The sequence below is a fragment of the Bombina bombina genome, chromosome 4 (assembly GCF_027579735.1).
Source record: "Bombina bombina isolate aBomBom1 chromosome 4, aBomBom1.pri, whole genome shotgun sequence".
NCBI lineage: Eukaryota > Metazoa > Chordata > Amphibia > Anura > Bombinatoridae > Bombina > Bombina bombina.
Genome location: NC_069502.1, coordinates 860,734,239 through 860,748,277, shown reverse-complemented (window position 1 = coordinate 860,748,277; position 14,039 = coordinate 860,734,239). Strand labels below are relative to the sequence as shown.

The following is a 14,039-nucleotide window of genomic DNA, read 5'->3' as shown; positions in this document are numbered from 1 at the left end:
CTCACAAGGAATTCCCTGACTCAATTCCTAGTTCCTGTGAGTTCACCACCACTCTCAAGTTATCTTTTCACAAGTTGATCTACTCTCAGCCGGCTTTCAGCAAGAAGACTGCAGTCTCCTTTACTGGCTATAGTGCAGGGCGGGCCAGGATTTGGAATATAAGGGTGACCTTCAGGATGATAAGTGGTCGTCTTTAACACTGGGGAATAGATTAACATAATGAAAATGGGTCTGTGTGTGTATCTAAAGGTTTATCTTTTTTATGGTCATAATTTTGAGAAACTGCAGCTGATAAATACATGGTGTATTAACTGATCTGTAGATATAACCTTCAGTTAATAATTTATCATAGATTAAAATATTTTTGAAACTTATGGTCCTTCAAAGGAATAGCTTTGCAAGAACACATTTGCATTAAAGGCATTTGGTTTGTCATAAATAAATCATTGTTTTTAGAAACAATACAATAGCATGTTTTTGTTTTAAATGTTTTTTACTTTGAGTTTCATTTGTGAAATACAGAAATTCTTTTATTTTATGCTGTTATATAATCTACATAATGGTTGTTATGGGTGTTTTTGATCAGCAATTATAAGATGTCAGGGAGTCCTTAAAAAAATCCCTATTGGGAGTTCCGGGGGAGGAGCAATAGCAGAAGGTCACGCAAACGCTTGCTCTCTGACTCCCAGTGAGCTGTTGGCAGAGAAAGCTTGTGCCGAATACCTTGGACCTAAGGCGGCTCACTCAGCAATAGTATTCTGCTACCGATACTCCAGCAGTGCCAGAACATCGCACTGAATGCTTGAAGGACTGAGATTCTCCTTATGCACTATATCTATGTAAGTCTCTATCTGCCCCTGCTACTTCTGGGCTAGAGCAACACCTAAAACCAGAGACTTATTCTCCCCTTTGTTACCCACGCTCTGGGAGGGCGGCTGATGGCAAAGAAAAAAAACTATACCTATGGCGGATCCCTGATACAAACCTAGATATAATCTAGCCGGGAAGCCGGTTAACCCTCCCTCTGCCAGAGTCATAGGAGCGAAGCACCTGGGTAAAATCAACCTGCTTGCACGTTTGTCACTGGATTAGACTCCCACGTCTATACACTGCTTTGTATGGAGCTCTTTCTACTTGTGGCACGCCAGGCTTAAACGAACACACTGAGTGGCTCCCTGTGCTGAAATACGGCCCAACAGAACCTACTTCTGAGCCTACATTAGAGAGCAGGAGCGGTGCTCTGTCCCTCCCCTCCCACCGGTGCTGCGAGAGGGGGGCTTACCTGTTGCGGCCTCCGGCGCTGCCGCATCTTTTCTCTGCTTGGCATACTCAGGAGTGACGCTGTGTCCCTCCTCTTCCATCGTTGCTACAAGAGGGGGGATCTATTTGACACGCATCGGCACTGCCGCGTCTCTTATTTACCTGGTAGGCCTCTGCCTTAGATGGGATCCGCACCTGGTTGTTGAACTCGCCACCCGGCGTTGAGTGGCTGCCTATTTGCGGCTCGATAAGAATTGTCCTAGGAACTGCATTGAAATTCACGAGCGGTACTGTATATCTCTGCTTTGGAGTCTGCATTAGAGACCAGGAGCGGTGTTCTGTCTCTCCCCTCTCACCTGCCACGGCCTCCGGCACTGCCGCTCTTCCCTGCCTTGTATACTCAGGAGCGGTGCTCTCTCCCTCCCCTCCCACCGGTGCTGCGAGAGGGGGGGCTTACCTGTCACGACTCCGCATCTTCCCCCTGCCTGGTTCACTCTTGCCTTGGATTTGTCTGATTGTTGAGGCAGGCCTGCTCTGCTTTCTACCTTCATCCCAAGGGTGCTGTAAGAGGAGCTTCTGGTGCGCTGTTGAAACCGGAGCCTTTGCTTCCTGGCTCTGATCGTCAGTACAGTTCATTCATCTCCCTGAACTGGGCCAGGTACTTTTACCTTTTTCTAAGGTCAAATGTGAACTGGGTACTCTGGGCTATACTGGACTGGGTCGCATGTTGAGTCTTAAGGTGGAAAATTAATTCTAACCCTCTTTGTTGACTCTGGGTTCTTTGGGGGTTACCAGGCAACTGTTCCACTACATTTCAGGTGTGATATTCTGGATTATAATCCTGTATGCCTAGGATATCACAGTATGATTCAGCTTCTTTGCTACTGGGGTGAAGGTTGTTCCTATGCATGCATTTGGTCATTTAAAAACAAACTGTATGGTTAAATTGTTATCACATTTAACTAAATTCCCTTGAGGCTGGGTATAACTCGCTAAGAGAAGGATTGGTACATTGTGTTCATACTGTCATCAATGATACAATAGTCCCTAGTTGGAGTCAAATCTAAAGTATTAAAGGGGCACTATACCCATAGTTGTATTAAAAGGGCACTAGATCCATTGTTTCCCTTTTTGTAGTTCAGAGGGAGTAAACAACTCTGTAAGATCACTTATCATCTGATATTCATCTCCCTGTCTCCACCATGACTGTCATCCTTCACTGATTTCACTTTTGTGTGATTATATATATATTTTTTTTCTCCCCACATCACCTCACCCCCGTATTTATTGATCCTTCCCCTTTCACTTTAGCACAAGCACTAAGGCACCGCCTACACTCCTTCACAAGCACAGCTAATAACCCACTTTTTTTTTTTTTTATCACATCACCTCACCCCTGTATTTATTAATCCTTCCCCTCTCACTTCTTTCCAATTACTAAGGCACTGCTCACAGTCCTTCACTTTCCACTTCCATTGCACCATCAGTCAAGGGAATAAAAAGTAAAAATCATAAAATAATTTTTGAGGCATCTGATAGAAGCATAGACACTCTTAACTTCTTTTAAATATTCTAAACTATTGCTGATATTATATTGAATGTCCAACGAACTGTATGGATAAATATTTAGAGTAATTTAAAATGGCCTCAAAAAGTAAAACAAGTGATAGAAGGGCTAAACAAAACCCTGAAACACAAATCACTGCCCAACCAGCCTCGCCAGGTATGAATGTGAACATGAGTGAAACTCATATCATAGTTCAACAAATCTCTTCACTGTTTCTACCAAAAATAGAAAGTCTCCAGAAAGGCGTAGATAACATCTCTGAGGAACTTAAACAGTTCTCAGTGAGAATGCTTGAAATAGAAGAGAGAGTCTCTGAGTTAGAGGATACATCCGTTACAAACGCAAAAAAAATGGAAGATTTGAACCTTCAAAACATTATATTACACCAGCGCCTAGAAGATCTTGAAAACCGATCCAGACGCAACAATTTGCGTTTGGTAGGTATACCAGAAACTATAAAGAACAATGAGCTTCTTGCCTTTGTGGAAACCACTCTCCCCACCTTATTAGGTTTGGAGTCTGCCCCTTTCAAACAAAGTGTTGAAAGAGCACATAGAATTGGACCCGAGAGGCCTGTAGAGAGGGGTAATTACCCTCGCCAAGTAATGGTTAGATTCCTACACTTCCAGACGAAATTAGTCATTCTGAGAGCATATCGTCTTACGCCTGCTATAATGTATAATAATGTAAAAATCTCCTTGTTTCAAGATTACTCGGTAGAAGTATCAAAACGCCGTAGGGAATTTTCACCAATATGTACGGCTCTCAACAAAGAGGGTCACAAGGCCTATTTGCTCTACCCAGCAAAATTGAAATTACTTACGCCAATACGCCCTAAATTCTTTGACTCTCCTGGAGAGGTCACAGAGTATCTTAGATCCATTGTAACTCCCCCTAGACGCTCACCTAACCAGGCTACACAGAATGAATTAGGTTGATAAGAATACATTATGTTGAATGATCAACCCTCGTTAGAGAGGGCTATATCCATGATCTGTTGTAAAGATTGAAATGGTTATAAGAGAAATGTCAATTTTAATTTTGGATTTATGGCTATGGTTGATTGTTAGGGATCTAACTGTAGATTCTAATAAATGTGTTTTGAAATGTTTCTGTAAAGAAGATGCATATCACTCAGAAGTCAGTATAGTGATTTGGGCTTTTTTTTTTTCTTTTTTTTTTTTTCTCTCTCTATCATCTCTTTTCCCTCCTCCCCTGGACCCCGCCCCCCCTCACTTATGGAGCGACCCCCCTTCTTTTTTCTCTCAATTATTAAAGAGATATGATAATTAAATTTTGCTCATGGAATGTTGCAGGAATTAATTCACCGATAAAAAGAAAAGCAATCTTGACACATATGCGCAGACTTAATGTAGATGTAGCTATGCTACAGGAAACTCACCTCGATGATAAACAGCATGACAAATTAAGGAAGGATTGGGTAAGTGAGCTCCAATATGTATCGTACACTAAGGCTAGTAGAGGTCTAGTAATTCTGTTTGGGAAAAGAAAATCAGTTGATATTCTACAAACGATAATCGACCCAGAGGGTACATATTTAATCGTCCAAGCTAAGATAGAGACCCACATATACATTTTATGCAATATATACGCCCCTAATAAAAAAGATAAACTTTTCTGGCATAATCTCACTCAAAAAATGATGCCATTCTTGGGCGCACATATGATTATTGGGGGTGATTTTAATCTAACTCCGAATCCATTGTGTGATAGGATGTCGGGTCTTCGAGGTTCTAAAAAAATGGGCAGTAGCTCGACAGGTAAATTTGAAAAATCAGTCTTTTCTAGGCTCTGTTCGGATCTATTGGTTAGCGATATTTGGAGATTAAGACACCCTACAGATAGGGACTTTAAATGTGTATCAAAGGCGCGGGCTTCAAGTTCACGTATAGACTTATTTTTAATATCGGATGCTTTGATTCTGAACGTACACTCGGATAAAATACATAATGTTTTTTTTATCAGATCATGCACCGGTTGAATTTGCTCTTGCCTACAATGGCCCAATTTCGAATAGAAACACACTAAGATAACCTATGCATCTATATAGGTCAGATGCTTTTCGTGAATTCTTATTGCACGCCTGGACAGACTTCATCACTGACAATAAAGAACATATCGCATCCCCAGAGTTGCTCTGGGAGACTGCTAAAGCGGTGTTAACAGGCAACATAGTTTCATATATAGCACACGTACGCCGGAAAGCACAAACAAGATTTATTACCTTGAGTAAAGAGGTAACACATACATATCAGAAGTTTTGTGAAACTAAATCTAGATTTCATTTTAACCTCTATACAGAAGCTAAGATATCTTTAGATACCTTTGTAAAACGTCAAGCAGCTCAGGGACTTCTTAAAAGAAATGCCACATATCTACGGTACGGAAATAAGGCAGGTAAGCTCATGGCCGCTTTAGTAAATAAAAGATCTATAAAAAAAAACATTGCTCTTATTTCTCACAGAGGGAAAACTTTCACAAAAACTCAGGATATTCTTACCTGCTTTGAAGATTACTATAAGCAATTATATACTAGACAGGTAGATAGTGAGCAGACTAGTAAGGTATCGTTTTGGGAAAATATTGGATTACCCCAATTATCACAAGAACAATTATCTAACTTAAATACCCCTATCACTATACAAGAATTAAATAACACAATATCTTCCCTCGCACTGGGGAAAACTCCTGGGCCTGATGGCTTTCCAATCGAATTTTATAAGATTTTACAACCACAGCTATCTGAGGTTCTACTTAAACTGTTCAATACATATTTTATTGAAAAGGCCACCCCATCGGTATTTTTCTCATTAGCTAATATCACTCTTATTCCAAAAAAAAATAAGGATCATACAATGACTGAAGCGTATCGGCCGATTTCACTTCTTAACTCAGATTACAAAATATACATGAAAATATTAGCTTCTAGGTTACAACCACTCCTACCAGTTATGTTACACGCAGATCAGACTGGCTTTGTCACAAGCAGATCCTCTGTCGTGAATCTACGTAGTGTTTTACATATAATTAATCACTATTGGGCTAGTAGAAATGAATCAGATACACTGGTTAAGGAGGCCTTCCTGCTATCCCTGGATGCAGAGAAGGCCTTCGATCGCGTTGAATGGCAACACCTTCTGAAGACCATGAGACTCTTTAACATACAGGGCCCTTTTTTACAGGCTGTTGCTAATATTTACACAGCACCAAAGGCACGAATAATGGCTAATGGTTTTTATTCAGGTGATATTCTCCTCCAAAGAGGAACGAGACAAGGTTGTCCACTCTCGCCCCTTCTTTTTGATCTAGCACTTGAACCTTTGGCCCACAAGCTACGTCAAACATATGAAGGAATCAATATTAAGGACTCTTATCACCACTTAGCACTCTATGCAGATGATATGTTACTTTTTGTAAATAATCCCGCAGAATCCATTCCCAAAATTCTCAATATTATAGAAGAGTTTGGCACCTTCTCAGGTTACAAAATAAACATATCAAAATCTGAAATACTATGGTTAAGAAAGTGGTCGCATAGTAGAACAATTTATCCCTTTAAAGAAGCCACCCCATCTCTAATCTATCTAGGTATCTTTCTTCATCAGAATCCTAACCTTATTTATCAGCTTAATATTACCAAACAATGCATACATAGTGCCCAGCAGCTTGATAGCTGGTCCTTGCTACCGCTATTTCTGTCAGGTCGTATTAACTTAATTAAAATGGTTACACTATCACAAATTTTATATACTCTATCTATGCTACCTTTTACACTCCACAGAGAAGATCTCTTACTACTGAACCAAGCTATTAAACGTTTTCTCTGGAAAAATAAAAAATCACGTATAGCAGTGGGAAGACTTCGTCTTCCATACCTTGATGGTGGACTGGGTTTACCAGACTTTAGACTCTATAACTGGGCACTCCTTTTAAGACTGGTATTCGATTGGCAGCTGAACACTGCACATTTTTATCATAAAGACTTAGAACAGGCCGTTCTGGGGGATATCAATATATCTTCTCTCCCCTACACGTACAATAGTAAACTCCCGCCAGAGGTTAAAAAGAACATCTTATACAAGGATCCACTACGAGCTTGGAAGTTAGCTTTTAAACATTTGAGTATTTCTCAACCCGACCCTAAATATATACCTTTAATAGGAAATCTGGACTTCCCTACAGGCACAGATTCTTCCCCTTTTCGAGTATGGGAGAGTAAGGGTCTAAACGTGGTTGGCTGTTTTTTGGATCAGTCTACTCAAACACTGAAATCTTTCCAGGAATTAAATAAACAATTTAATATACCTCATACTCACTTTTTTTGCCTACTTACAGACAAGACACTATATTAACAATCTCAAAGACAAAAACAAAAACTTCTGGTCTCCTTCACCATTTGTACCCATACATACCGCATTTAAAGGTGGACGATACTCAATTACACTAATATATCAAATTTTACTGCGTAAAACTGTATCAGAACTTCAAGAATCTCTCTTAGACAAATGGAAGCTAAGGATTGGAAATATAACTACGTCACTTCTTAAATCAAGCCTAGACAAGACTAAAAAAGCTACCTTATCCTCACAACTGAGAGAATCTCAGGTTCGTATGCTGAGTCAAGACTATCTTACCCCTAAACGTATCTCATATTGGAACTCCTCGATTGTTAATCAGTGTGTTAAATGTGTAGTCCCTGCCCCAGACTTATATCACTATTTCTATGATTGCCCTCGTATTAACAACTTCTGGAGCAGATTACAATGCTCGCTACTAATAACCTTTAAACATAAACTCACTATTGGGCTAGAGACGATCTGTTTCCTAAATTGGGATACTAGTTTCAATAGGCTTTGTCCTATTCTATCTTTAATTTTCCTCCTAGCCAGGAATTGTGTTCTTTCTCTGTGGATAGAGAGGAAAGGCCCTATGATAAAACACCTTATTCACAAATTGTGGATACATCTACTTACTGAGCAACATGATGCCCAATTGGACACAAAACAGCGTTCACTGATGTGTCTTAAAAAATGGGAATGCTATATAAAAACTCTAGATACACCAAAACAAAAACAAAACAAAAACAGAACTCTAGATACACCAAAACAAAAACAGATACTGTTCCCCTTTCTACAAACTGAATACATGCTTAACGCCCACCTGAGAGGTGAATGGTCTTTGGTGTACAGAGATTGAGAGAGAACGGAATAGTGTCTATATAACTTGAAGCGTGGGGGGGGAGGAATGGGGGGTTGAGGAGAGGGAAATCTATATTATCATGCTTCTTCTTCTTTTTTTTTCTTTTTTTTTTTTATTCTTGGTATCAAGAGGAATTACTGGTTAAGATAGTTAAATACACTAAACTCATCAACCAATACCAAATACCTAGAAAGGGCATAGGGGGAGGGGGAGGGGAACAGAGGGGGAAGGAAAGAGAGGAAATCTGGTTACTATTCTGAAGGTACTATTACCCAAAGGAGTGGGTATCTACGTATCGCTAACGTTGCTAAATAAAGAGGAACTTAAGGAATTTAAAGGAAGGAAAAGGGAAAAGTTGTAAGAGGATTCAGGCAGCATGTCACAAGGATACCTGGGTAAATGAGAGTAACCATAGGTTTAAGTTTGTATTGATTAGTTATCATATTTTTCGTTAATTCAGTGAATGTGATATTGAACAACTGCTGAAGTTCCATTTTGTTTTTTTTTCTTTTGTGTTTGAATCTCAATACATGCTGTATTCCTGAAACCTCTTTAATAAAAAGAAATTTAAAAAAAAAAAAAAAATCCCTATTGTCCAGTAACTGCCTTAAGCCTTAGCATGGTGGCTAGGGAAAGGTGTATGTGTTATAGCCCCTCCTCTTTTAGTAGACACTTAAATTTAAAATAAGTTATTGCTTCATTTGTTATAACTTACTCTTGTTAGAGAGACCATTTATAATGTTTAAAAAATGATATTTGTGACATTGATAAATAACTGCTCCTATTCTATTTCTGTCCAACAGGTAGATCCAGAGACTGCGATGATCCCAGTCATGGCCAGAGCACAGCTGCTTCTTTCAGTCTTTCTCAAAATCAAAGAAATAATGCAGGAAACATATATTCAGAATATAGGGAATGTTTAACCCAGCAAACAAGTCTTATTACACATCAGACAATTTATACAGACAAGAAAGCATTTTCATGTTCTGAATGTGGTAAAGGTTTTACTCAGAAATCGCATCTTATTACTCATCAGAAAATTCATACAGGAGAGAAACGATTTTCATGTTCTCAATGTGGGAAATGTTTTACACAGAAATCACATCTTACTACTCATCAGAAAACTCATACAGGAGAGAAAGCGTTTTTATGTTTTGAATGTGGAAAATGGTTTTCTCTGAAATCAACTCTTATTGATCATCAGAAGATTCATACAGGAGAGAAAGCATTTTCATGTTCTCATTGTGGAAAATGTTTTACTCAGAAATCAAGTCTAGTTACTCATGAGAAAATTCATACTAGAGAAAAAGCATTTTCATGTTCTCAGTGTGGAAAATGTTTTTCTCTGAAATCACTACTTATTGTGCATCAGACAATTCATACTGGAGAGAAACCATTTTCATGTTCTGAATGTGGGAAATGTTTTAATCAGAAACCAAATCTTATTACACATCAGAAACTTCATACAGGAGAAAAAAAATTCTCATGTTCAGAATGTGGGAAATGTTTTATTCTGAAATCATATCTTATTACTCATCAGAAAATCCATACAGAAAAGCAAACATTTATTTGTTCTGAATGTGGGGAAGGTTTTACTCAGCAATCAAATTTTATTAGACACCAGGCATTTCATACAGGAGAGAAACCATTCTCATGTTCCGAATGTAGGAAATGTTTTACACGTAAATCATATCTTATTACTCATCAAAAAATCCATTCAGGAGAGAAAGCATTTTCATGTACTGAATGTGAGAAATGTTTTACTCAGAAATCTCATCTTATTACTCATCAGAAAATTCATTCAGGAGAGAAAGCGTTTTCATGTTCTGAGTGTGAGAAATGTTTTACTCGGAAATCAAATCTTATTATTCATCAGAAAATTCATACAGGAAAGAAATTATGAAAGAAAATAAATTGTATAGCATTAAAAGTTCAATGTAACTTTAATAACGTATCATATACAATGCACACTCACACATTTTAACCTCATAAAAAGAATATGAGGTATATAAAAAGCATTAAAAACTTAAAAAAAGAGTCCGTGGTGGATAGTATTAGCAGGTACCAAATTGTATACAGGTGGTCTGCTGCTACTTTTTTCTTTGTTTCCTTAAGCTGCCGTCTCCAAGATGTAGAGCTAGTGTCAGTACCTTCAGGCTCACAAAAACAGAGTCTCCGTAAACCGGTATAGGAGTTGCCGTGATGTGTGAACAATCCACTACAGTCCAAAGTGGGTATGGCCTTACTCATTTCGTGGGTGTCCACCCACTTTGCCAGAGGCTGACCACCAGTTAACCTAGAGCCCCTTTAAAGGACTGTCACCCATTAGTCCTGTAAGTGTATATCTGGGCAAATTTATTCAAGGATAAAAAACGCACCAACAAGGAAGACGGATTGTTCATAAAAGAAAGACTGCTTCTAAAAGAAGGGGGAGAGTGGGAAGAACTTGTGTTTACGGGTTTTTTCACCTCGCAACTGAAATCGCATTTTTATTGGGCATTACTTTAATATCTTTTTTCTTAAATGTTTTACTCTGCATATAGTCCTGCTGACAGATGTTTATTATTTCAATCTCTATTTCATATAGAAATAGAGATTGGAATAATAAACAACATCTGTCACCTACACTATATGCAGAGAAAACAAATATTAAAGTAATGCCCTATAAAAATTTGATTTCAGCTGACAGGTGAAAAAACCTGTAAACTAGAGTTATTCCTACTCTCACCCTTCTTTTATATGCAGCCTTTCTTTTATGAACAATCTGTCTCCCTTGTTGGTGCATTTTGTATCTTTTTTTTTTAACTATTTTTTATTGAGGATTTCAAGTGGTACAAACAATCCAGTTATCAATGGATCATATAGCAGGATATACATAGGGTGTGGAATAGCAGAAATTTTATAGAATACAATATAATAATCGTTAGGATTAGCTGTATAACACTGTATCGTGCTATGGTATGAAAATATATCACAATATGGTAATTTAATGAAAAACTATTACCACATAATATAGAACCTACTTTTGTTTTTAAATATTTTAACCAATAAATACACAGTTATATCCCCTTCTAATATATTCGGGCCGCTAGAGATATGTGGTCCCCAAATAGGAAAAAGTTTCTCATGTACCTTAGGAAGGTTACTTTTATGTTAGGGGAGTTTCAGAGGAAATAGAAAATAAGATAGCTTTGAGGGATGCATTTTCCTAAGCTTACAAGGTAAGCAGTATCTGGGGGACGGCGAGGGAATGGCAAAAATAGTTCTACTACAATTAAAGCCAATCTATAGAGTAGCGTTTTAGATACTTTAAAAGTGGGTATTATGCATATAAGGCAGGAGGCTATTTGGGGTTGGAAATATCAATGTCCCATGAAGGTACTTTTAGGGTTATATTAGTGGTCTCCCTATTGGGGTAGGGTCTAAGTCAAGGAGGGGTAGCAATATGATAAACATTCCTATCTATCCTTTGGCAAATAATCTAGGCAGTGCCGCTAACAACACAGCCCAAATACAGTCAGCCATTGAAGATACTATAGTACATATATTAGTCCTGTCAGAGGCTCTATAGACACAAATGAGATCTTTATCAAATATGGTGCAAACATATAACATATATTGTATGGGCACATATATTATTTAAGAGACTCCTAATAAACTCTTAGTACCAGGCTAGGTTAATTCTATACTTAACTAATAGGAAACAAGTCCAATATACAGGGGCGCCAACAGAAGATCCAGTAAGCAAATGGTTAAATATATCCTTGTGGCCAACAGATGGTATGAAGACAGTTTCTCAGATAAAGGAAACAAACACAAGTAGCTGCTCCCTCCAGATACAAATAGATGACCAAAGCAAATCCTCTTAAGTCTGGAAAGACAAAAACCAGAAGGGGCGCTTCCTTGTGCAGATCAATTGAGTTACAAAAATAGAAACAAAACTTGCTCCTATAATACTCACAAACACGGCAGCACTCGTCGTGCTATTGGGCACAGGCTGAAGTTTTAACAGCGCTCCAGCTCACTGATGTTAACCTCGTCAGATCCGACAGAGTTTTGAACAAAGCGTGTTGATGTTCAGGTTCCTCCTTCCTTGGCTTTTATCTCTAAACTGAATATGAGTGAGAAGAGGGATACAACACACAAATCCTAGTGCAAATCAGTGGGATCTCAGATGATATCAAATGAATCACGCTTGATACTCACAAACACTGCAGCACTCAGATGTACTATTAGGGGCAGACTGGAGTCTCACAGCGCTCCAGCTCACTGAAGTGGCTAAAAGTTCAATCCATTCGATACAAAAGATAAAAAAACGATACGAAGTACTATGTAAAACAAATTGACACTTTAATTAAAAAACATTAAAAATATTAACAAACAGACATGTGCATAAAAAAGTGTGCTACGCGTTTCTCAGTGAGCAGACCGTTTCTTCAGGCATATACACAGATTACCTCGTATCATATTTAAATATATCTTAACCAATCACCTAACCTTAAATCTATTACATCATAGAGAACTCCGGTAAATGGGATTAGTCATTAACTGAAGCGTACAACATACATAAGCAAATTGATGCATCCAACAACCCCACATCATAAAAATATACGGTATACTAACAAACAGATACTTTTGTTGCTGACAGTTTGTCAGACAGATATGAAGCAAAACGCCACCATTAGGACTCATATAAAATCAATCTGATTAGAGCAATGATGGACTTAAAGAAAAGGGATTGATTAATATATTGGAAATGTTTCCATTTTAGTGTCGTAAAGGGACATTTCTAGGGAAGTTACATTAAATTATTAAATGTCTACCATAACTCTGGCAATAAAAATGTGAAGACAGATTGTCTCAATCTTCCCCAACTACCGAAAGCATATAGATCCCCTAAAAAACAAAAAATATTAACAAAAAACACAAAAAAAAATGAAAAAGTAATTTATGTGAAAATGTGTAATCTATAACAAAACTATTAATAACAACTAGTGAGGACAGCTATCTAACCTAATAGCTGATAAATGTGTAAGCTATGTACTGTGTAGGATTAGCCCTTTACAACTAACAATAAACCTCTTTGGCAGGACTAACCCCCATGTTTTTGTCTTACCAGACTTAAGAGGATTTGCTTAGGTTAATTCTATATAGCTGCTTCAGCACGTTCAACCCATATAGTCTTACTATATCAGTGAGGACCCAGGAGATTTGTTGTATATAAAGCTATCTATGTTTGTAACAGTGAGCAAAGTATATTAAAGAAGCTAGCATTTAAAGGAATATCCCCAGTGCCGCATATGACAACCAAAATATTTCCAACCAACAGAGATGGTTCCTATATAGAATGGTACCATTAGATGGACTCTTATACTGGGTGTGATCTATAGATTAAAAAAAAAATCAAACCTCAGGGATATCTATAGGGCAGATCTGAGAGAACATTTCAGCATGAAACCCCAGCTAACCAGGACCACCCATCGAAAGCATACCCTAGGGAAGGCGTCTGAAGACATATCAAATATGCTATAATGACTAACATATAAGGCTTAACTTGTAGTTATCAAACTATATACAGCCTTTGTCATAGTTGGGCTCAGCATTTTAAGTCTAAAACTGTATATAAGAACAATTGGACTATTAGACTAGTCAAATTTATAGGGAACATATAATATACTAGGCCTCATTATTCAAACATGAAATACAAAAATAGATACTAAACAGAGCCTTAGGTATGTGACCTTCATATAGTTTAGTATGCTAGTAAATAGTAATAGCTAGAAAATAATTCTATAAGGTAGGAGACTTTAGGAATAAATCCTGAAGCATAGAGGAAGTCCATATAATAAGGAACACATTGCCTTACAGTATTTACCCCCTCCTTATGTTCACATATAACGTAGTGGGATAAGAAGCTGACAAAGATCTAAGGCTGGAGTCACTGTCTTTGCAGGTATGGCCTGCCATACCGCTAGTAATTCTATGCTGTGTA

At 37.9% G+C, this 14,039-nt stretch overlaps 1 protein-coding gene across 1 annotated transcript in view; it reads left to right on the top strand.

Moving 5' to 3' along the window:
• LOC128657999 (uncharacterized) overlaps positions 1–14,039 on the top strand; it is a 302,915-nt gene that overhangs the window by 54,262 nt on the left and 234,614 nt on the right. Inside the window, exon 6 of the mRNA XM_053712439.1 lies at positions 8,851–9,949. Within this exon, the coding sequence (XP_053568414.1) occupies positions 8,851–9,949 (1,099 nt within the window). The remainder of the gene's footprint in view (positions 1–8,850; positions 9,950–14,039) is intronic.